Raw genomic sequence first — 26,157 nt, 5'->3', positions numbered from 1 at the left:
ATTAAGATAAAGTATGTGTATTCCTTTTTCCTTAATCCATACACAGTATCGTTTACTGAAAGGATATGTTTAGATTCAACTTCATCGGGAATGTTCAACCCAAAATAATGCAGAAAGCAAAAAAATAAAAGCAACTGAATGAATGATAAGCTATATTAACCAAAATGTACCTACAAAAATAGCCAAATATTTTTTCATTTGTTTCAACATTTGTTTGTTTTTATTATTTAAGAAAAAGAAATACAAATGAAAACATACATAGCATGGAACAAATAAAACAAGAAAAAAAACAAAAAAAAAAACAAGAAAAAACCGGAACATTAGGAAAAGAAACATAACACATACAAAAAATAAAAATGCAGGGAAATATATATCGACATCTTTATTTGATTGTAAAACAGAATCGCATTTTCTATTTGGTTGTGGATAATGAAATAAATCCCAGACCTGTTATGGTTAACATATTGCGGCTACTTGTTTTGTCTTACAATATTAAACTATTGTTAAATAATCAAAATCGACATGGTTGGTCGTGCTTACATAACAAATCATTAAAGTATGCCATTCTTGTGTGTATCTTATTCGAGATATTTTCATGTCAATATTTCAAATCGTTGTAATAAAACAGTTTTCAACAAGTTAAATGATCGGGTTTTAAAGTACAAGAGTTTTCCATATTTTCACATAAGTCGATGTATTTCTATTTATAAACCAAAAGGGCACATTGTCTTCTGAAATCACACAGAACATGTAATATTCGTGTATGTTATGTAGATACATCCAGGCATTTATATCTCCTTCTTTATTTTAAATAAAGTAAAATATCTCTTGTTCAGCATGTGTTTCCTTCATGTGGTCACTTCTGCTGGGTTTGTGAAAATTGTTTGATTGAATACTGAGTTGGATCAATCGGCAATCCTCGGATGACTTCGCTTCTCTCCTTCTATGAGGTACGGAATCGGCCGAGTTGTGACGATTGTGAGTTGGATGACAAATCATGAAAAAACATCGCAAAGACAGTATAAAAAAAATGTATGGTTTTCTTAACAATTGGCAATTGTAATCTTGATGCAAATATGGAACATCGGTGATAAATTTTGATACAATGATCGTTACATATGAAGATCGCACGGTCTTTTAAACATCTGTCCAGCTTCACGTATCCATTTATTTCCAACTGAAAAAAAATTAATAGAAGAGCTTAAAATACATTTTGAGAATTTGGTGGTTCATTGGTAGTATTTGTTTACTATACATTACAACTGATTCATACTTTTACTCTGTCAAGTTGAACACACTCGGTCTCATTCGTTTCAACTCGGCCGATTCCGTACCCTCAGAGTAGCGGATTCTACCGAGGATTGCCGAATGACTCGGTCTAGGCCTATATATTTAGATAAGGGTCATTTAGAGCTTGAAATGTGTATACTGGAAACGTGTAGACTTTTAGTTGGGTTTTTTTTTTTTGGTTGTTTTTTGTGCTTTATTCAACTCAGATCCTTCTATTTATGAAATGCTGATATCTAATTTTAGAATGCCAAAAAGCCTAAATTGTTTTGCAATATGGTACATCCATGCATAGGTTTAACTATATAATGTAACAAAATTTTAAACACACGATAAAGATGACCTCTTTGTGTATCTATGAAATGAAACATCTAGTAAATAAACTCATCATAGATACCAGGACCAAACCAGGACCAAAACCCGCACATACGCCAGACGCGCGTTTCGTCTACAAAAGACTCATCAGTGACGCTCGAATCCAAAAAAGTTCAAGTGTTGATTGTTGTTGTGTGTCTTTGTATATATTTTATATATGTATAGCCTTTTTAGGAATCAGTGGTTGATAGTTGGTTTGTTCTGTTTTACAGTCCCATGTCCCATAGTTTATTTATAATTTTATTCTTTTTATTTAATGATACGTACGGTAGACTGAGCCTCAGACGTCTTTTGTGAATCTACTGTTTCATCGTTTATTTTCATATTCAGAGACTTTAACAATGAAACAATATGACAGAAGATAACAATATGTTTATTCTTTGTATCAGAAATGTATGATTAATACAAGAATATCCAAATATACACTTTAAAAAAACACTTAAAAGTAGGATTTTGATTTTCTATTTATCAATCTCAAAGCAATAAACATACACGGATAAAATTAAATGCCAAATAACCCTGTATGTGATAGATCGACGAATATTGGTTGAGTTACATGTATAAAGTTCACATAAAGTGTAATAATGTTACTATTGGTTTATATTTTAATTTATACTTTTGAAGTTTTTAAGATAAGGAATTGATCTTTATATCTTTTTGTTCCCTGGGTTCTCTGTAATTTTTATCTATTGTCCAATTTACTGTTGATATGGATTTCCATTTTATTGGTCACCATATGTCGTATTTTGTCCCTTAAGATCATTAGATATACTGTCATTTACAAGAAGGGATTTGAATCATCTATAAGATCATGTTTTTCTCACTATTGTCTTCGAAAAATACCTGTACCAAGACAGAAAAGTACAGTTCTTAGTTATTCGTTATGTTAGTTCATATGGTCTAAAGGTTGAATTTGGCAGGTTTTATGGACTTCGCCCGTTTTTAATTAAGAAATAATTGATGCAAGCTATGCTTTATTGTAGTTTTAACATGAGTAGGCATTATATTCATGATTAATTTTGCCCGAGCGATAGTGAGGACTAAAATGACACAAATATAATGCCTATCCATGTGAAAACTACAATAAAGTATAGCTTGCATCAATTATTTCGATCCTAATTAGGACAATTAAGATAATTTCTATGTCCGAAGTGTATAAGAGTAGAGCGTTTGTGTATGATCTTCCATGAACCTCCCTTTTTTGTTTTAAACAAGCAAACGACTGGTAATATGATTTTTCAGAGGAAGGAGTTTTGAACAGCCAGCATGAACGATTGCATTATCTATGTCAAATATGTCAATTTCGAATTGCAACACATGACAGCAATATTAAATGAATCAGTAACGACATGAGCATCATTTAAGAGTTTGGAAGTGTTTTAAGTTAATGAAATATATTAAATGCATGCAAATTTGATAAAAAAACATTATTCTGCAGAAGTCATAGTGTTTCCCCTATCACACAAAAAGGGCATGGTAACTTAATTGAAAAAGGGTATCTGGAGCTGCGCAAAAATCTATAAAAAGGGCACCTAAAGTGTATGAAAAATTACTAAAAGGGCACCTATAGTATGCTGCAGAAAAAGACAAAGTATCAGGTATTATACCAGTTCAATAATCACTATATGGAACATAAGTTGTATTTTCACCTTATTTTAACTGTACTTAGATATTAATGTACATGTACAAGAAAAGATGTTCTTTTTAAATACACACCAAAATGCTCCTACGTAATGAGTTTTCAAAAATATAGCAGGTGGAACAGGAGATGACAGAATAATGCCATAATACATTGCAGAAGGTTATAACTGTTGTTGGTCGGAAGTTATTTAGTCTCATTTAAATAGTTACAAAAAGAGTCCTTTTTCAAGTGCCACCAAATTGGTCCACAGTAAGGAGTTTTAAAAATATTACAGGTGGAACAGGAGATAATATACTGATGCAATAATACATTGCGTACATCATGTACATTGCAGAAGGTATTAACAGTTTCCTTTTTCCTCCATAATTATGTTCAAATATTCTTTAACTTTAAACTGACCATACTCAGGGTTATGAAACAAAACATTTTTTTTAACAATTTAGTCAAAGCTATGTTAACCTTTAACATTGTTTCACAATTCATTTTTATTTATGTCTATACTTTTCTCAGAGTTTCTCAAGAATTTTTCTCAGAGTTAGGTTTTTTTTAATATATAGATATAGGAAGATGTGGTGTGAGTGCCAATGCGACAACTCTCCATCCAAATACCAATTTATAAAAGTAAACCATTATAGGTCAATGTACCGTCTTCAACACGGAGCCTTAGCTCATACCAAACAAAAAGCTATAAAGGGTCCCAAAATTACTAGTGTAAAACCATTCAAACGGGAAAACCAACGGTCTAATCTATATAAAAAACGAGAAACACGTATAAACTACATAAACAAACGACAACTACTGTACATCAGATTCCGGACTTAGGACAGGTACACAAATATGCAGCGGGATTAAACGTTTTCATGGTACCAAACCTTCTCCCTTTTTCTGAAACAATAGCAACATAGAAAACCACACAATAAAATATCAATTGGAAGGCTTAACTCAATCAAAAAACATAAATTAACACATTATGAACGAATTAATTTGATCTGCGATACCTGAATGCAAATGCATAGTTATTAAAATATAAGGGACAAACATACAAGGCCATAAGGCAAACAAACAAGTCCAAACAAAGCCATGGCAAAACACCACCGCGAAATATTTAACCCTTCGAAAATAATCATTTTTGAAAAAGCCGGTTTTTATAATATCTACAGGTAAATGAAAAATAACTTTGTCGTTTTAGGTATACTACTTATGTGTATAAAATTCTTCCGATAATTAGGAATAAAAAGAAAGTTCTGTCATATAAATACATAATTTAACACTGGATACAAATTGGGGTGAATATCAACAATAAAACTATACAATTAGAGCTAGCTAAAACTTCCCTGTACAGATTTAAGGAGAATAATCTTGATGTTCTGCTTTTTTCTAACAAATGAAAGTACCTACCCCATTTGGAACCAATTACCACTGGACAGCCTGCGTGTAAAGTTCTATTATCAGTTTGACCCCTTGGAAGTAAATTATACCAGAAAGCTGCAGCTCCCTGAAAAGAACACAGTTGTCTTAAAAGAGGGACGAAAGATACCAGAGGGACAGTCAAATTCATTGATTGAAAATAAACTAACAACGCCATAGCTAAAAATAAAAAGACAAACAGACAAATAATATTACAGAAGACACAACATAGAACAATGAAGACTAAGTTGCACGAACCCAAACAAAAACTGGGGGTGATCTCAGGTGCTCCGGAATGGTAAGCAGATCCTGCTCCACATGTGGCACCCGTCGTGTTGCTTATATTGATACAAATCCGGTAAATAGTCTCATTCGGTATGTCACATTCTTAAAAGAGGCTCTACAGGGTTATTTTTTATCCCTTTATTGTTGAATCTACAACTTTGATATTAACTCAGTACATATTCAACTGTTCAACAGATTGACGATTACAAGTCACATAATCTGATCTGTTTTCGGTGTCTAGTTTCAGCTCATTACATTAAGACTGTTAGGTTTTTTTTTATATCAGTAAACAACTGTTTCAAACTGTACTTTTATATGATCAAGGATGCGAAAGATACCAAAGGGACATTCGACCTAATTCGTTAACGTATGAGGAGTCTTTTATCAACTTCGATTACCTTAATTTATACAATTTTTATTTCCCTAAATTATCCCGTGGTAATTTTTATATATGCCCGCTCAAATATTCTGTAATGATTGAAAAAAAATATATTTGAAACTTGATTTTATTTTACATGTAATCGCAAAAATTAAGCAACAACGTAGGTTTTTTTTAAGTCTAAATCAAACTTTTTTATGATATTAGGTAATAACTTATTTGATAAAACTACTAATTTTTCTTCAATTTGCACGACACATATATGTCACTAGATATAATAGTACAAGAGCATTCAACGTTAAGGAAGCAGGCTTGTCATGTTTTGGATTTTTCGTCAGATTTTCGTAATCCTCTGGTTTTATCCATTTGAGTGCCTTGAAAAAATTTGCCCGGTGACCCCCATTTTTCTTTTTGTAAATCTTTTACATGTATAATGATAAGCCATCTGTAAAAGTCTTATAAAATTTTAATTACTTTTTAACAGTTTTTAAGAACTTCAACCTGTCAATGATAAAGCTATGAAAAGTCAAGAGAGAATATTTCCCCGCCAAAATTTCAATTGCTTATATCTCGAAAACAAGCACGGTGACCTATATAAACGGTTTGATCTGTATGTTCGTGATGATTACTAAGACAAAACGTCTTATAGAGAAGTCCCAAAATGCGGCCCTTCGTTCGTGTATGTTTAAAATCTATTCCTCCCTTGTTTTAGTTGTTTTAAAATAATGATAGGATTATTCTGCAGAAACTGTAATGGTCAACAATAATAAGGAGGATCAAATGATTACACACTTATTACCTTTATGACAGGAACTCGAGTATTTATATTTGGAAAAACTGTTGCTCCGCCAACTTCAACATCATTTAACTGAAAATGAAACATATAAAAAAAACTCATCATAGATTTCAGGATTGAAATTATGAATTTGAGCCAGACGCGCGTTTCGTCTACAAGAGACTCATCAGTGACGCTCGAATAAAGAAAAAGTTAAATAGGCCGAATAAAGTACGAAGTTGAAGGCTATAGAACTAAAAATTCCTAAAATTTGCCAAAAACAGCTACCTTAAGGTAATATATTCCTGAGTTAGAAAAGCCTTGGTATCTTAAAATTCAAAATTTAATAAACAGTTAATTTTGAATCATGACCATATCAATGATAGTCCATGCCAACACAAAAGTGCTGCAGTAAACCATTAATCCTCAAGAATCATCTACATATCTACATTTAACGATGGTTACATCTGGCAATTATTCACTTATTGAAGACCATAGAACTAAAAATTCCTAAAATTTGCCAAATACAGCCAACTAAATGTATTCTATTCCTGAGTTAGAAAAGCCTTGGTATTTTAAAAATCCAAAATTTAATAAACAGTTTATTTGTAATTATGACCATATCAATGACAATGCATGCCAACACAAAAGTGCTGCAGTAAACTATTAATCCTCAAGAATCATCTACATATCTACATTTAACGATGGTTACATCTGGCAATTATTCACTTGGTAAATCGTTTAATTTAAAAACCATGTTGATAAATACGCTATGCAAGCAAGTCAGGATATAGATACTAATCCCGAAGAAATGTTTTCCTGTTAAAATCTATTAACTCTACTTATATGTCCAATTATAATTTCGTGGACAAGATAACTGGTTAACTTATATGACATTTTACATTTTTGTTTTTGGTGTCAAATCCATATTTCATTTTGAAAAGAATGAGCGAATTGGCAGCATTTGTATTGTAAAAATGAGACACAAACACGATAAAATGGATTCATTCTTTTGATTAGGATTATGTGGGTATAGGTGGACAAGGGTGAAGCAAGAATTAAAATATTTAAAAAAATTCAGTAAATGGGCTCATATGCAGACTTTTGCACACCTACGAAATCAAATATCAACGAAAATGTAAATGTTCCTCAATCCATAAAAATTAACCAATCCTCAGCAATACAATTGTAGAAAAAAGACGTTAGTCACGCCATCTATACCGAACAATTGTTCTGTTCATATCGGTGATTTAAAAATTAATGGCCAATATACAAACAAACATCTTATGTCAAGAAAATACAATTCATACTCGGCTTAAAAACACAAATCTGATTAAATTTCTCTGAAACATGGGAACAGTATATCGATATATATCTCACTGCTGAAACTGACATCATAACGTTGCATGCATGATTTTTTTTACTGACAACATATTTGATACGTTTGAAGAGAGTGTTTTTCCAAAAATATTCGGCATTCTTATAGGAACCAACTTATTCAAGTTGCAAATTAAAATAAACGTTACCATAGCACTGTGATAGTTAAATTAATTCATATCATGACTTACAACTAAGAACTACACACGCAGGGTCGGTTCAGAACAAAGCGCTTCGACAAAAGGGTTGAATTTAGCTGCCAAAGTGTGAACTTTTTGTTTTTATGTAGCAACATTTTTACAGCACGTGAACATGTAAAATATATTTATTAGTTTAGTTAATAAAACATTCCAGCGCATTCGCCCCTTGTGTAAAAAGGTCACTGTGAAGACAAAAAGTAGGAATACACAAAGACAATCACTGACAATGATATTCTAAAGTCTTTATTTATTTGACTTTTTGTTATTTGGCTGCTTAAGGTTTGATGATTGGTAAATGAATATATTTATTTACAATCAGAATTAAAACAAAACTTGCATAATATAGCCAAGTGGCCATTCTGTCTCCAGTTCCTCTTAGTTCAGGTAGACCATTTGCCTCAACTACACTTCGTAATCGTTCATCCTAAATGAAACAGAAATCATTTTATCATTAGACGCAGATACAAAAATTTTGTCAATGTATATTTTATCACAAATTTTGTCGATTTTCAAATTCTAAAATCTTAATATGGTAACCGATCTCCTGGCCCCTTTTCCTCCTGGCTATGTGGTTATGATATCATTATAACATACCAGTGCCACCAATGTGTCTTCAACATAGGGAGAAAACAACGCACCCCTGGGCGAGCTTTGTGTAGCCCCTAAAATATAACGTATACTAGTGCAACGAAAATGGGCTAATAAAGGCCACAGGTTCCTGATTTAGGACCGGCGTAAACATTCAGCGGGGATAAACTTGTTGTGTTATATCTCATACCTCCCTCTATAGCTCAATAATACTCAATGTTAAATAAGGGCTACTTAACAAAATGAATGTTTATTTAGGAATATCGGGTGATAAATGCAAATTACCGAATTTAATGTATCAAAATGTGGATTATACATCCCACCTATTCCATAATTCACTATCTGGAAAGGTTCTGCATTACTTGAATTTGTTGACGATGTTGTAACTAGACCTGTTAGCAATCCAACTCTGCGTGTTGCTCTTTTGACTGTTCCAATATTATCAAACAACCATGCTCTGTCAATTAAAATTGATTTGATTAACTTAAGGTGGACCAAACATTTTGACCTTATTTAGTTGGCTCGTTTAATTTTCATAAAAAATTTTGGAAGAAAAAAAAATATTGACTTTAAAGTTTTCACAAAAATATAAAAACTTCATAAAACTTATACTACACACTTGAGGCTGAATTAAAACGTTCAGCAGATATTTACAGAGTTATGTACTACCACTAGAATGACTATTCAAGATAGTGTTCTTTCGTCCCTCTTTTCTTGACTGTCCCTTTGGTATCTTTCGTCCCTCTTTGACAGTTTAATGATTGATTGAACCTATCATACCTTCATCAAGTAAAGGTGGTCATGTTTGTTTTTACAGCACGATATAAGAATACTTTCAAACTTAAATTCTGAGCATAAAGTAAGACCTGATTGGATCTTTTGAGAATATTTTTCGCTAAAAAGTTAATAAATAAAAAGACTGAAGTGATAAAAAAAAGACAAAAACCATGACATTAATATAAGTGGCCACTCCGGATTCCCAGACCAATACAAAATTGGTTGACTGATTGATTAGTGTAAACGGCACTTTCGGCTCAAATGGCTATATCACGACGGTCAGTTTCTATAGGTTGGAAAGGCAGGAGTGTCCGTCAAAACCACAAACCCTTTGTAGGAAAACTAGCAATACTCGGCAACCTGCGACTACTTTAACACTGTGTTATAGTAGTCTCAGAGTCAATTTAGATTGGAATTTAACGCACCTTCTATGTGCGGGCGGGTTCGACTCCACACCGTCAGTGTTAATAGCTTTAACTTAATTTAAACATATATCTATTAATAGAGGATTAAGAAACAAATAATTGCAACTTACATATAAAGGTACGATTGCTGCCATGTAGCGGCATAAGCCTACTCTTTTTCGAAATCTACATGGGTGTCTTTTATGTGCAAGAGATATGGATCTCCCTTAACACGGTGTAGCCATTTATTGTCCCTTTAACGATGGACTATCATAGTTTCCCCAAGTCCATACTTGCAAATGGTGTCAAGGGAGAGCCGAAAATTCAGTCTCTGAATTTTTTTCACCTGGAACGGGGATCAAACCGGGAACCTTTGTGTAAGTAGTCCGATGCGTTAACTACTATACCACGGCTCTCCCAGATAAAAAGTGACCGCCCCGATATAGACAAAAGTGCTGAATTGACGTGAACAACAACTATCAATCAAGAAATCAATGCATATGCAAATTTTTTAAATGCAAATAATAAACTTAGAAGTTATTTTAAAAGCTAATTAATTTGACTTACGTTTGACTAACTCGAACTGTGTCTGTTCGAAATCCTTTGCCATCGTCGCCTAATACAACTGACCTTTCAAACTGTTTAAAAGATAGTGTTTTAAAACAATTGCATTTCAAAATGATTTAAAGCTATAATTTTAAAGGAGCAGAAACAATTTTACTATCTTGACTAATAAGATTAGATTATTAGACGTTTAATGAAGGATTAGATGCTCCTTGTGTGGATTGAGGAATGCATGGAGAAATATTTCAGCCATGTATTTTCATACCAACAACTTATTCATTGATTTTTGTAAGGTCACGTGTCTCCTGAAAATTAAGAACGGTCTACCCCAGATTTGAGTATCTTTGAAGTATGCATTTTTATATTTCACATAATTATTTTTTAAATAGGCTATTTTTAGTTAGTACTTAAATTTCACATACAAAAGTCGTTATTCAGATTGAAGTTATTTGATATCTGGACAGCAAACTATGCGTTTCGAAAGCCTACGTACCTTTTTCGTGGCCTCGTTTCGAAAATACGCTGTCTCGTCATTGGATATAACGTCGTGGAATAAATATATTACTGGATGAAGATTAACAATTTCTACTTTTCCTTTATAATAGGGTATTGATGTGTTACTTAGATAACAGTATAGTTCAGATAATTCTTGTGGAGTCTACAACAAGAAAGAAAACTCATTTACCAAACTTCATAATTTTATCAATTTGTAAAAATTTCTTCTGATATCGATTTTTTAAATTCACATACCTAATAGTTTAATATATGTATGTGTTCTTAATATCACGTTTTCGTCCTTCCCTTTAATATTTAATATGAATCCAATCTTATTTTGTCCTTAGCTATACAATATTAAGAAATTCTTAGTAACCCCATTATTTCTATTAATTTAGACTTTTTTTAAATACACGTCTGATAAAATACTCACGGTTGAAAAAACTGGCCAAACATAAAAACGACTGCATAAGGACAAATAACATAAACAAAACATCACATGAAAACCCGGAAGTGAACTGTGGTACTCCTGAAGGATGCGCAGTTCCTCCCTACATGTGACACCTGTCGTATTGCTTCGTTAATTCGGTGACATGTCGTTTTTTTGTAATGTCAGTAACATTTTTAAGAATGAAGAATCGCCATTGAAGATATTTTATTTTCATTCGTTAATGTTGTCTTTGAGTATTTCATTAATCACTTTAATGTGAATCGACTCTATATGAGAGTCTGGTTGTGTTAACCATTAACAGAATAATGGTCCAATTCTGCAGAGTAATGGACCAAAATATATAATGGATAGAAAATATAGGGTACAAAATATAAAGATTAATGAATAGAGGGCAAAAATCATAAAGAAAAGAGGAAATTATTTTAAAGTTTACGAATACAGAAATTAAGGAAAACCCCAATCTAGACCTTCAGAAAACCCTACATTTTACATACATACTTTTCTATTCTCCCTGCAAAGCTGTTTATACTGGCTATCATACTCGTCCGTGGTCAATGGTATATCAGGTGGCTCGCTTGTCTCGTTCACAATATTTTTGTAAAATTCATACTCTCGATCGATTTCGCTGTGTCCTAAATAATACAGACATATGGCAAACCATTTCCACTTTCACTTCTTAATGCAAAAAAAAGTTACGAGGTTTTAAGCTTTATTTTACCTAATAGAATGTATCGTTTTATAAAGGATTTCGAAGTATCTAAAAAAAAATAATTAAAAAACCGGTAGGAGGTTTGTTGACTCGTTTCTTTCTTCTTTTCTTTTTCTTTCGTAAGACCATTTTATCTTTTTTTATTTCTCCATTCTTTATTTATTTTGCTCATTTTCTATTTTCTATATTTAAAAACGGCAATTGTCATTTTTGCCTATCTTAATTTTTTTTTTAATCTATTACTCGGCAATTTTTGATAATTATTCTCAATATAGAACAATGATTTGTATCCTAATTTCTAATCTGCTAAATACATCCGTTTGTAATTAAACGCAAATTCGTAATAAAAAGTTTAGAATAATTCCCTATATAAAAATCAGGAGATGTGGTATGATACCCAATAAGATAAATATCCACCAGAGACCAAATGGAGATAATCTAAACACTATAGCTATGGTCCTAGGGCAACGTATTGTCTTTAACAAAAGTACACGTGATGCATATGGCACTGGAGATTTGAATTAAATAGAAACTAGGTCAAATCGTGAGTAAAGCTTAGCATTATAGACAACGATGTCAGCCTCGAGTGTTTAACATTAGACACAGATGTCAACCACGACCGGTTAATTATAGGTTAGACAATACTTTGTCATGTTTTATGAAGATTAAAGCCCAAGGCGTAGCCGAGGTTTTTAAATCTTCATAAAACATGACCAAGTATTGTCTGACCAATTTAAAACATATTCACACATTCGAGTGACGTAACAAAATTAGCATCTCATTGTATTATTATTCAGTTTTGATATTAGTTCACTTAAAATATTGACTTGTTTAGTAACATGAATGTAGATCATTTAAATGGTCATTTCAATTAATATTGGAAATGAATGAACAATGAGATAGTTTTGTGAAAATAAAAAAGATTATTTTTTTCAAAAATTGAGACGTTTCCTGCTTCAGGTACAATTCAATCTTATACATTTAGAATTCCTTCATTTGTAAAATAACGAAATGTTATATAAATATTCTTTTCTTAAATTTTATAATTTTTAGATAATGAAAAAAAATCATCAATCGATTTTGATTTGCAATCGTTTCAACATCAGGTGATTATATTTTTTACTGATATTGAGTTTTAAACTTTCTTTTTTATCAACACGAACTGATTCTTAAACATTGGTTTTAACTTCTTGTTTAAAAATTAGATAAGATACTTAATGTATTTTAATTTATGCATGTATTATGAATAATAAAAATCTGTACATATGTGTGTCAATGAGACAGCAACTTTTAACAACATGAAAAATTAAATACAAATATCTTATGTATTTCCTTACCTGACTGAGTTAAAGGAACCAAAATGTCCGCTGCTCTCCCATGCATACCAGCCTACAATACATGCAAGTTGAATATTGTCAACAAAACTCAAATTTATATAGATGAGTTGTTGTATATATAGACCTTCCTATGGTTAAGAATTTAATAACAAATAATTTATAGTCCTTTAATCCGTATTTTCTATTTGTTATGACTATATTTTCTTCATTTCACTAAGAATCATTCATATTTACATGTTCCTAAATTAATGTGTATTTGGACCATACGCAAGGGTCTGTATGGGGTTTGCAGGAACTTGTTTCTTATACAATTACCTATATACTTGAATATAATGTTTTTTAGTGTCTGTGTATGCAGTATAGGGGGAAAAGGAGCAGAATGTTCAAAATGAAAGCAAAAGAAACATTCAGCAAAGTTTCTATTCTTGAAAAAAGGATTCGGCCGAATTTAGACGAGTGCATATTATAATTGTTGTTTCGAGTGGTTATTCAATTCTGATCGTCTGTTTATTACAAAGTTTAATAAAATATCTGCACATAAATTAAGCCGTTAGTTTTATCGTTTGAATTGTTTTACATTTGTCATTTCGGGGCCTTTGTAGCTGACTATGCAGTATGGGCTTTGTACATTGTTGAAGGCCGCACGGTGACTATAGTTGTTAATTTCTGTGTCATTCGGTCTCTTGTGAATAGTTGTCTCAGTGGCAATCATACCACATTTTCTATTTTATTTGAGGTTTAAAAAAATTAAGACAAAATTGAAAATAAATTACTTCTATGTCATTTATGCCTAACCTTATTAAATATAGTTGCCAGTAGCCTTAAAATGGCCACTTCATTTACATATTCGTCCAGATGTGACGAAAACTGAAGTTTGCGTAATAATGCTTCGCACCAAAGCCTTGCTTCATGTAGCATATTGCTGTCGGCAGCTATTCGAATAAGCTTTATCATCTGTGACGGGTTGAGTGGTTGACAATGCTCACCAAAAAGAACACCATTGATTGCTTCATCGATATTGAAATAATAGAAAATGCGCAAACGTAATAACGCCTGCGCTGACGCCTTTACATCGTAATCATCTGGCCAATAATCAATGTTCGCATTAACTATTTGGTATGTCATATTTAAATCTGAAATAGAAAAATAATTATATAATTGATTCTTTTAAGATATAAAAACTTTATTGTACGTAATTGTTTTAAAAACATTATTCTTTTTTCAAAAAAATTAACAAAAAGTATTGGTCATGTAGCTTGTTTTCAAGCTTGTGAGAACTTTTCCGAGTTTCTAAGGCATGGAAAAACCAACTTGAACGACAAAAATTTCAAATCATTTAAGAAATCTTATGTTTCGCTTCAATGAAATTTTTTTTTTTTTTTTTTTTTTTTTCATCTCAGATGGCACTCTATTAACCTTAAGTTTAGTTTCTACCCTTTCTAACAGTCTAAAATTGCACCCTTTTGACCTTTAAGTTTTGTTTTTGTTTTTGTTTTGTTTTGTTTTGTTTTGATTTTGTTTTGTTTTGTTTTGTTTTGTTTTATTATTTTTGTCTTGTTTTTGTTTGTTTAGTTTTGTTTTTGTTTGGTGGTTTATATTTCTGTAAACCTTGCTATTCATTTCCTGTTTAGAAATAATGTCTGATCGAGTAGTATTGCCTTTTCATCGGATGTGTATTGTCGAACCAATACTGCTACTTAATATGCAAATCTATTGAGGACTTTATTCATACATAATCAATATATATATATTTGTAAATTTACTGTGTGTTGCTCTTGTGTATAATATATGTATTTTGTTTATGTTGGTTTTAAATGCTACAAATAGCATCTGTTGCACTTGTCTAGTTATAAATATTACAGACTATTATAACAAATGGTATTGTTATGTTCTTAGCTAAGTTATATCAATAAATAATCAAAATGACAAACTGCCATGATTAGCAATACCAGAGACATATATACTACAATTGTATTATATGTTAATTTCTGGCACAGGGGCGGATCCAGCCATTTTAAAAAGGAGGTTCCTAACCCAGGACAAAGGGGGGTTCCAATTACATGACCCCATTCAAATGCATTGATCGTCCAAAAAAGGGGGGTTCCAACCCCCGGAACCCCCCTCTGGATCCGCGCCTGTGGCAATACTTTAAAATTTAATGTTCGTACAACTTTTATGATTACTACTTTTGATGTTGATTTAATTTTACTTTTTTTCTAAATTTGAATTAAAAGTTAAGTTAACTTAAGATATTTTAGAATTTCTAGATGTTTTTAAAATGCCATATGAGGGTTAAGATGAGGTGATATTTAATGTTGTATCGAATTTCTTTTTTTAAGCTTCTCTTTTTTTTCCATTATAGTCTATATTTAATAATTCATCATCCATTATTCGCTGTTCTATATAATTAAGCACCTATTTATTTTCTGTTTTTTTTTTGGGGGGGGGATTTTAGAAAGTCTAAATGTTTATGACTGAAAATCATCATTAAGAATAGTTTTAGTCGTTATTTTATATTGTTATCAAACATATCAATTGCCATTTTCTTTAACAATCAGTGGCAAATATCTCAGAGTTTATTCGTGACTGTATTACATTTTGAAAGACATATAGCTTCTTGTTAAAAGCTTTGAAGTTTAACTTAATATGCGCATGTTATGGCATATGATTAATTGTAATTTAACATGAGTTCACTTCAGTATGGATATACATGTAGTTCAAATTAATGTGCTGCTTGTGCTTTTTATGCTCTTTGGTCGTGTTGTTATCTCTTTGGCACATGCCCCTTTCGATTATCAAATCTATAATTTTCAATTGGTTGGTTTTTTTTTTAATGTTTTGGATTCTGTGCTTCGACATATGTTTTGGTTTTGCATATATTTTCTATTACAAACAGTTAAAATCATAAAAGTATTTCCACTCACGTAAAGCGGCTTCATCCAATTCACAATCTTCACACAATATATTAGCAAAAACAACTGGCCATTTATATACAAATCGTCCAATCAGATGGTAGGCATTTATAGGATTCTCTGCATACTTTGGGTCTTGACTACTCTGTGATACTGGGTGTTCAAGGTCATTTAATAATCTGAAATGGATATTTTTCTCGTTTGAATTGTTTTATAAATTTGTCAATTCGGGGCCTTCTAGAACTGACTATGCAGTATTTCCTTTGGTCATTCTTGAAGGTCGTGCTGTGACTTATAGTTGTTAATTTCTGTGTAATTTTTGTGCGTCATTTTTCTCTTATAGAGAGTTGTCTCATTGGCAAATATATCGCATCTCATTATTTTCATATCAAGAAAAAATGTTTTATTGATGGACAGATGCATGATATAGAATAATTGGTAAAAACATAAACAATAAAGAAAACCTCTCATGCATTGAGAGGTTTTCTTTATTGTTTATGTTTTTACCAATTATTCTCTATTATCTAAACCTGATTTAGACCCTAGCTCATATGCTAACACATTGTTGTGTATAACATAAGACCCTTAATTGCTATCCCTTATCGTTATCTGTTTTCATACAGACAGGGAAACTATGAAGACGTTCCCTAAAAGTTAATAAAAATACTACTGTTATATCAACGTCAAAATTACTGTAACATGGTTGTTTAGGAAATCCCCAAATAAATTTGACCAAATCTAGCTCATATAATAGGTTTTCATTCACAATTGATAACGTATCGGTGTATGACGTTACGTATAGCTTTTCTGTGAGACTTTTCAAGTTTCATGCAGCAAGATGTGCTTTCATCATTTTTTTTTATCATTGCTGATCTCAAAAATCCTACTATTTTTGTTATAGACACGCGTAATGTTATAAAAACAGAATGGAAACTCCATGATCGATTTGACAAAGGAAAAACGTACAATAATATCGATACAATGTCCTACCTTTGAAGTTCAAACGATACTGATTTCTGGTCATTGTTTTGTATGGTAACGTATTTCTTAAATGCTTCTAGCAGCTTTCCTTCTTCTTTCGCCAAAATAGATAATTTATACACAGATGAAAATATTTCTCCTCCTAATATGTGAAGAAAACTACAAACGTATGAGAGAGTCCATACGAATTTCATTTTTATGGTGTGTGCGTCCTCACTTTTTACTTAAAATGCATTAGTAAATACACGTATGTATGTAAACAATTTTTCCATTGTCGTTCTTTACTACGCCATCTGTACCTTTCGTGGATTATATGTCATTGATGTGGACTAAGTCGGCTTAAGTGAAAAACTGTTGAATTAATGTATATTAGTTATTGCATTTGATAAATAAAAATATCTTAACTTTATTCGATGTCGATACATAAAAGAAGTATATCGCAAGATCATAGATTGCTGTAAGACAGCTCGGGTTTTAATTTTGGGGGAGGAGTTGTTTTGTTTTATTTTGACATAAAGAGATGTGGTATGAGTGTCAATGCTCAAGACAACTCTCCATCCAAGTCACAATTTATAAAAGTAAAACATTATAGTCAAAGCACGGTCTTCATATATTCTGATGTTGGGCTTTTGAGGGTATGGTCTTGTTAATGTTAACTCTGTTTGTAATGAATTATCGTGTATCAATTCTTGGTTGTTTTAGTTAAAATTGCAAACCTTTTTAAACGACTTTCCCGTTCTTTTCTTTCTAGTCATTTGAAAGGGCATGCACTATTATAAAAATGCTTATAAATGAATGAATGAATGAATGAATGAATGAATAAATAATTTATTAAAGTGCAACCTGAATTGCCATAATATAATGCTTATGTCTAACTAGGATAATATTTGAACAACCTATGGGATTTACTTCAACGAGACAGCAAACACACGATATATATTGCAAGAGGACGCCTCAAGGTCAATATAGTATTACATTCATATTTGAACAACCTATGGGATATACGTTAATGAGACAGAAAACACAAGACAGAAATTGTACAAGGACGTCTCAAGGTCAACACACATTCTTCAACAATAGTTAAGACTACTATAACTACTTCTCTTGACTATTATTTCTGTTGCAAAATACCAAAATTGCATCAGTCCTTTGCGAGATTTTGTTGAAAACAAACGCTCGGATCACTACTGTTTGAGAACTCTGTTATCAAAATAGCCTACTGCTTTCTTAATTGAGTCATCTTTGGTAAAATGTCAAAATTGCGTCAGTTTGCAAGATTTTGCTGAAAAAAACCCACCCAGATTACTACTTTTCGAGAACTCTGTTATCAAAATAGCATACTGCTTTCTAGCTTAAGTCATCTTTGGTATTAATATTCGGGAGTTAAAACTATTAGTTTATTTTAGATCACGTGTTCTCATCGTCAATCACGAGAGATTACACATGTTAAAAAATAAAGTGTTGAACAGTAATTTAACGACAGCTGTAACTGGGATAACAAGAAAAACAAAATGCATTAATGTCACTTTGTATGAATTTCCCATCTTATAAAAGTGTAATGAAAAAAGTCAATCATTTACACTTGTTATTATGTATACATGGTATATGGAACCCGACTTTAAATAAAGACTTCTTTTCTGATGAATATTACTGTGTTTATGTGATGATGAATGCCACATATAATGTTCTTATTCATTTAACTCTTTATCTTCATAAAAATCGTTAAAGAACTAAATGTTTATACGAATGTTGTATTTCGGTATATCTAATAAAAATATAATTGTAAGCGTTTATTATTTTATTAAACAAATTCAACAAAAATAGAATATTTTTCGCTGTCACAACTTTTTAGCCTAAATATAATTTCTGTACTTTGAGGTACCATTTTTTGTAAGAAAAAAAGAACTTCTTTTATCTTCCTAAAAATCGTTAAAGAACTAAATGTTCTTTCTCTTAATGTTTATACAAAGGTTGTATTTCGGTATATCTAATAAAAAAAAAATTGTAAGCGTTTATTAGTTTGTATATAAATCGTCAATTGTCTCGTTTGAATTTTTTTACATTTATCATTTCGGAGACCTTTCTTCTTAACCTTGCTGTATGTGTTTTTGCTCATTGTTGATGCCTGTTCGATGGCGTAACAGTTGTCGCTTTCCTCGCCATCAGGCTTTTTCTTTTTATTCAAGGAACCAGACTGAGTACGGTTAAAGTAAGATGTATGCTAAGTAGGTAAACTGTTGTTGTTACTCGAGTTATTTCTAACTTTATCAATTTATGTAAAGCTGTTAACGCCACCTTGGGCCTATTGTGGGATTTTTTTAATTTGATTCCAAACAAAACTATTTAAATGCAAGTTGAATGTGTCGATGGGCCGCAAATGCCCAGCCCCCCCCCCCCCTTTCGTGTGAAATTTGGTTGATTATATAGGGAATCACTGAATCATGACTGGAGCGCCTCCCCCCCTTTTTTGAAAAGTTCTGGATCTGTCACTGCCCCGTGTGTAAATGTGTACGAGTCAACTTCCACATAATGATGTAGTAAGGCTGTTCTGTTATTATAAGCGTTGTTTATCAGTTAGAGGAATGAAACGATAGATTTATTAATTTTTCCATTTACAAAGCGGCATAACTCGAGAACGGTATAAATGACACCACCCAAATTCGAACTTGATATTTTTTTCGGGCATAACTCATCTCATTTACAGTAAAAGTGACGATTATCATATCCATTTTCGCACTTGAGCTGTGTGTTGTTGTTATATGCATTGTGTATAAATTTATACAACTTGGTTAAGGCAAATTAATTAACTTAAAAGTCAGAGAACGGGAACGAAAAATTCAGCAATTTTTATGTTAATAGAGGGGCATAACTCATGAACGGTAAAAGTGACGATATCCATTGATTTTCCGCACTTGAACTGTATTTTGTGATAATACGCATTGTGTATAAGTTTAATGGTACCTGGTTGAGGCAAACTAAAGTTAAGAGAACGGAGACGAATTTTGGGGATGTTTGGGACGGGCAGACGGACATGGGTAACACTTAATGCCCTCCCTGCCCTAACGGGTCCATAAAAGTTAAAAGCAGTGATTATAACTAAGACAGATTATAATAAATTGCATACCCTTTTCTAGTTCTTTATAAATACAACACAATGACAAATACTTGCTATTACTTTTTTCCTCTTTTCTGGTTTGTGTTCATCGACATTATATTGACATTGATATATTTTTGTGCTGCTTTTTTTTTCATTTTATCCTTCTTTTCAATTTCGATACCCTTTATTGATATTTTGATTCTCCATTTTGTTTCTTCTTTGTTTCTCTAAAAACAAAGTCTGCATTCTTTTTATCTAGCCTTTCCTTTTGTACGTTTTCAAGTTTTGCGGTTTTCTTTTAATCAACGCTAACCTTTTCTTTCTTTTTTTTTCGTCTTGACTTCTGTAAGATGGTATAGCAAAAACTTGCTTTGATATTTTAACATTCACGACATATACAATCACATCTATAATTGGCCTTAAACCATAATACAACTAGCAGCAAGCGAAACAAAGCTTACAACATGTTTGGCCTTATTGCTATAGGAAGTTAACTGTTCCTGGTACTTTGCAGTAGGGTGTAATGCATACATTATAAAACTGTGCATACTATCTCACCATTCTTTATTCTTGCAGAATAATTTTGCTTGTTCATTAAGAATTTAACATCAATATTTTATCGATCAGATGTGAATTGATAGAAATCGGAGAAAGCTACACGGAAACGATTTTATGTGAACGAATTGTTGTGTAAATTTTCAAAATCGACTAAAGGTCTATGTCTGTAAATGCACCTGCTTCCGGATTCAACGCCTTTAATGACATTTTATATAAGTACAAACTATGCAGTCGTTTCTTTTTAGGCATATTGAGTAATACGGATTCTTTATGATTAATAAGAAGCTGTTGTATGATTGCCAAAGGGAAAACTCTATGCCAGAGACTAAATGACGTCGACGTTAGAAACTATAGGTGACAACACTTCCTTCAACAATGAGTGAAACCTAGTACACATAGCATGCTATTAAAAACAAAACCTAATGTAAAACATTTCAATCGAGTAAACTTACGATCTGAATTATCTACAAAACAATAAACGAAAGACAAATATGATATACATCAACAAACGACCACTATTGAATTACATGCTCCTGAATGAGGACGGAATGTGGTGGGTTTAACATGTTTGTGGGTGTCCAGAGGCGAAATTAGGGGAGGCCAGGGGGCCGCCCCCTCCCCTTTTTAGAAAAAAAATTGGTTGCTAATATAGGGAATCACTTAAGCGTGACAAGATCGGGACCCCTCTTAGGTAGCCAGTGGGCCCCCTCTAATGAAAATTTCTGGATCCGCCACTGGTGTCCACTCCTCCCTTTTAGCTTGGACATTGGTGTAACTGCACAACATAAGAAGACATTAAACAGATTATTTGAAAAGGGACCAACTCTTTCAATCGATGCAATGTCCAAAACAACTAACACAAACACTAAAGACAAAGTACAGATAGTAGAGTACTCGCAGTCTCTGACATCTATAGTGCAAAGCCAAAAACATCAAATATGAAAAGACTAAAAACCCGATCAGTACAGACTAAAAAATCCAAATGATAAGTGTAAAGGCGCCATTAACAGTCGGGAAAAAAAAGATGATGTTCTGAAATGCAAAGGTATCTTACTAATGCTTGAGTTAGTAAAGTAAAGAGCTGGAGATGAAAAAAAAGTTCAGTGCGGTCACAGGCACTTGTCTCAGAATATTACCCCTATATACCTTAATATTACAAAAGGTTATAGGGGACGAGTGCCTGTGCGTGCGCTAGATGTTTGCGTGCATAAGATGAAAAAATATATTACTAGATAAAAAAAAATAAAAAAATCAAACTCTATAGTGCAGCAGATGCAAAGTACTTTCAAAGTAGATATTTAATCTAGCGCTTTAATTAATAATGGATATATAAAAGGGTTTTGAGATATTATTCACACTCACTGATTCGTTGAATCTGATTGGACAGCGTATGACTCAACATTTTAAATCTATATCTGTAAACGTCGTTAAAATTTAGATATGTTTTGATTATGCAAGCTCGTTTGTGATCAATCTATTGGGATTTAGTTAATATCAGAATGATATTGAAAGTGTACATATTTTTTGGTTTCTGTGTTTTTTCCGTAAATTCTGGTACGTATACACGTTTCTTATTACAGTTATTTTCTAGTAAGAATTTAATTAAGAATGTGTATGATGTTCTTTATATATCCTTTTTGATTGTGCTGCACGCAATTTAAGTCTTATCATATAATACTTGCAGTGATACGAATGCTGTTTATGATCATCAAGCGTCAACACCCCATAAAACAACGCAACCGTTAGCGTCAAATAATCTCTTTTTTTAGCATTACTTTCACACTGTGAGTCGTTTTAGTCTTGGTTTGTATAGAATTGCAGAAACTTTTCACTGATGTAAAATTCCATCCCCTTCAGACATTTATTATGCTAACAAAATGAAGTGTCTCTTTAATTGTTTTATACTAGGTTGTAAAATTGAAATAAGAGGTATTCCCTCTACACCTTCGTGCAACACCGATGTTGCTGTGTTTTAAATTAGTCAATTTATACATTTATTCCTATTTTTAGTTGGGGATAAAAAAAAAAAAGGGGGGATGTTCTTAGTATTGGCTGAACACAGAAGAATTTTATGAATTATCTGGGCAAAAAATATTGTTTTAAAAAATTGATAAACTTTTTTTATCAAATGCAAAAAATTAAAGAATTAAAAGATGTTAATTTTAGCAGTTTCTTTTTAATTTTGGCCAGTGTCTTTTTTTTTTTAGGGATAATATGAAAATACGATTGCTGTGTGAACTGGGTTAGGGTACTGTTTACACCCGGCTAATTAACAAATCAGATGGCAAGATTCTTGTTTCCAAAAACTCGATGTTTTAATCTTCCGTTAAAATTAAAAATTACAAATTAAACCCATACCGCAAAGTCACTCAGCTATTTAAAAAGGCCCCGACATGACAATGAAAAACAATTCAAACGAGAGCGACGTGATAATTTACCCGAGGTACGATACACACCTTTACATTGCACTGTATCTAAAAATCGAAAAACAATGGGCCTTATCTCTTTTTCTTACTGACTGGTTCCCTTAAATAGAGACCCATTAGTATAGGAAGCACACAACATTAACGGAAAATGTCCTAAAATATGTCTCTATAAAATTATCAAATTTCAAACTTCTATTTCATAATTTCTTCTGCGGTTAGTTATCTAGTACAGGTTTCAAATTATTGCGCGTGTTTAGCTGATGACCAATTGTTTCGAGGGTGTTCAGGAGATGAATATCCTGGCCTGATAAGAACTGACGGAAAAGTAACTTTTTCCCAAGTCAGAATGAAACAGTATGTTCCGAAATCAGTAATGTGTAAACAGATTTTCAAAAGTGACCCGTAAGGACAGTCATACATGTCACTGAAAAGTCAGCCATACATGACACTGAAATGTCAGCAATGTTTGACGATTTGAAATCTTATATTATACTTCAATATAACCATCAAAATTATAGACTATGAATTGTAATGCAACATTATTTGCAACATCATTGTTTATGTTGATTTTATAACGTCACCAATTCTTATGGCACCATATTCACACGCACGACAAAGTACTCACAAACAACGAATGCCAGATTTTAAATGTATGGTTTGAAGAAGTTTTCTGTTAGTTTTATTAGAACTGAGATAACAATATCGTATTTTAGGCTCCGATGGCATCAATTGGTGATTTGATAGTCGCAAATATGCGTTTACTGGCTCCGATATCGCGTCACAAGTAAACTCAATTAGCAACCATCAAATCTCCAATTGATGCCGCCGAAGCTTGAAATACAAAACAGTTAGATCTGAATTATGTATATGTAGATATTTACAGACAGAATGTCTACTAGTATATATATCATATCAGGACTCAATAAAGTACCTGTACCTTTGCGGGTTAAGGAGACTTGTAGTCTGTCAGATTACTGAAAAATCGACAAATTACAAAATTGTAGATATATATGATTATTTTTTGTCTTGTAGCTATCGACATTACTACAAGAAATAGAGAGAGAAAATCACTAACTGAAACCGGAATTGATATTCGAGTTTCAGAGTCAATATTTTTCAAGATCAAAGCTTGTGAAGAAACATTTATGGACTTAGTGGAAATACAATATAAAACAGAAATAAATTATCCGTTCTATCGAGTGCATTTTGGAGATGAGGATTTCTCCACTATTAACTTTGCAACAGAATCTATTATAGACAATGGATTCTGGCCAAGACATTATTGTAACTGTTACGTTCTATTTTGGGTTTCTTGGATTGATGGGACCATCGAAGCGGGTAAGGGTACCGAGATTGGATCTGACAAGTTCAACGACTCGTCCTTTGATACAGATGTACATGCAGATGTAACTGATATTTCAATAATGTCCTATACAACTGTGGACTGGGTATTTGATATTCCGAAAAATACAACATCAGGTAAAGTTCTGCGCTGAGTACGTCCATTTTTTTCATTTTTTAGTTTAAAAAAATCATTTATCATCATGAATAATGAAAAAGATTATTCATAATTTAAGTAAACGCTTAGTCAGGAAAAGTGAATAATGAAAAAGTTTGCATTTAAGTATTCAAGTCTTTTCAAGTGGGATGTATAGAGACACACACACGTTAATTGTTATCTTTAAAGAAGTCACACCTCACTATTATCTGTCGTTACATATTTATTTGGCATTGCACAAGTCATGTCTTCTTTGACTGTTCATGACGTTAAAATACTAAATCCCTGTGATGTGTTTCAGTTGATTTTAGTCTCTGATGCATGATTTTTTATTATTAATTGTTTTGGCTTTAAACTATCTGTCAGTAACTGCGAGTACTCTCAAATCGTACTTTCTTGTTAATTTGACCTGTTGATACTATTTGTATTCCTTTTTTGTTATTTTATGTTAATATGGATCTTGTCTTTATCTGTATGCCAGCTTTGATTATATGGAATATCTTCAAATTTTCACTTCTTCGTACTATGAACATCAAAAGTATTTCATTTCTCCTTAAACACTGATCTCGAACCTGTACAGGAAGTTTTATCTGGCTCTAATTGTATAGTTTTATTGTTGATATTCACCCCATATGTACCAAGTGTTAGATTACTTTTATTTATATTACAGAACTTTCTTGGTATTCCTAATCGGAAGATCTTATAGATTGAAATAAACAATTAATTTCCCCATAGGCGACAATGGTAGCCTTTTTCGAGATACAGACTTTAGAAAGTTGATTTTTTTAACGAAACCTTGCTAGAATAAAGGAAAAGTTATTAGGACAGTATTTTTTGGTCCAAAAAATATAGGTTCGTGTTGCTTTTCTTAGCGTATTTTGTACTTATCTCCCATGCCTATCAATTTTGCCCTTAAAAATACGTGTCTTGTCCTAGCGTTGAAAAGTCATCTCAGGACCTTTAGGGCTACGGAATAATTTTTATTTTGCCTTTTGTATAAAGCAGAGTGCACGAAGTCTCTAATAATAAAATATAACGGGCGCACATATCGACCAATCAGGATTAGCCATACTCTTAATTCTGAATACCATGTTAATGCTCATAAAATGGCTGCGCCCATAAAATCTAATGGTGTATTGTAACCTATACACACAGACGAAGGAGTATACTTAACGGCAAAATTATTTGTCATTTAACTGTTTTTTTTCTTCAAAAATGATGATATTCTAAAAAAAATGTTAACTATTTCACAGTGGTATCTTACTTTAACTTTGTTTTAACCTGTTTATTTACCTTTGACCCTAATTATGTATCCCTAATAATTTATTAACTTTGTATTTGCTTTCAAGTATCGCAGATCAAATTTATTCGTTCATAGTATGTTAATTTACGTTTTTTTTTATTGAGTTATAAAAAAGAAGATGTGCCGAATATGAGTGCTATTGAGACAACTGTCCATACGAGACCAAAATGACACAGACATTAACAACTATAGGTAACCGTACGGCCTTCAACAATGCCGAGCAAAGCTCATACCGCATAGTCAGCTATAAAAGGCCCCGATAAGACAATTGAAACGTGAAAACTAAGGCCTTTTTTATATAAAAAAAAACACTCCTTTGTTTTGTTATAT

At 32.2% G+C, this 26,157-nt stretch overlaps 1 protein-coding gene and 1 long non-coding RNA gene across 2 annotated transcripts; both read right to left on the bottom strand.

Annotated features, from left to right (window-relative positions):
* Positions 1-643: 643 nt before the first annotated feature.
* Positions 644-6,243, bottom strand: LOC143055646 (uncharacterized). Its single transcript, XR_012972113.1, has 3 exons — positions 6,175-6,243; positions 4,703-4,799; positions 644-1,177 (listed from the first exon to the last, which is right to left on the bottom strand). It is a non-coding gene; the product is annotated as an uncharacterized LOC143055646 (long non-coding RNA).
* Positions 6,244-7,954: 1,711 nt separating this feature from the next.
* On the bottom strand, positions 7,955-16,135 carry LOC143053721 (prolyl 4-hydroxylase subunit alpha-1-like). The gene is made up of 7 exons (XM_076226508.1): positions 16,093-16,135; positions 14,124-14,185; positions 11,505-11,672; positions 10,554-10,718; positions 10,064-10,134; positions 8,601-8,772; positions 7,955-8,151 (listed from the first exon to the last, which is right to left on the bottom strand). The coding sequence occupies exons 1-7, from the start codon at positions 16,133-16,135 to the stop codon at positions 8,002-8,004; spliced, it is 831 nt and encodes a 276-aa protein (XP_076082623.1). The 3' UTR covers positions 7,955-8,001.
* Positions 16,136-26,157: the final 10,022 nt, after the last annotated feature.

The sequence above is a fragment of the Mytilus galloprovincialis genome, chromosome 12 (assembly GCF_965363235.1).
Source record: "Mytilus galloprovincialis chromosome 12, xbMytGall1.hap1.1, whole genome shotgun sequence".
NCBI classification, from domain to species: Eukaryota; Metazoa; Mollusca; class Bivalvia; order Mytilida; family Mytilidae; genus Mytilus; species Mytilus galloprovincialis.
The sequence above is the reverse complement of the archived record's forward strand: the minus strand, read 5'-3'. Positions and strand labels throughout refer to the sequence as shown.

What these genes read in the sequence shown, in the direction of transcription:
- LOC143053721 (XM_076226508.1), bottom strand. Translation starts at nt 16,135, where the DNA reads ATGACCTTGAACACCCAGTATCACAGAGTAGTCAAGACCCAAA. An exon ending in ATTGGCCAGATGATTACGAT is followed by an intron (nt 11,673 to 14,123) that starts GTAAAGGCGTCA and finishes AAGAAGTGAAAG; the next exon opens with TGGAAATGGTTTGCCATATG. An exon ending in TTTGCAGGGAGAATAGAAAA is followed by an intron (nt 10,719 to 11,504) that starts GTATGTATGTAA and finishes TTCTTGTTGTAG; the next exon opens with ACTCCACAAGAATTATCTGA.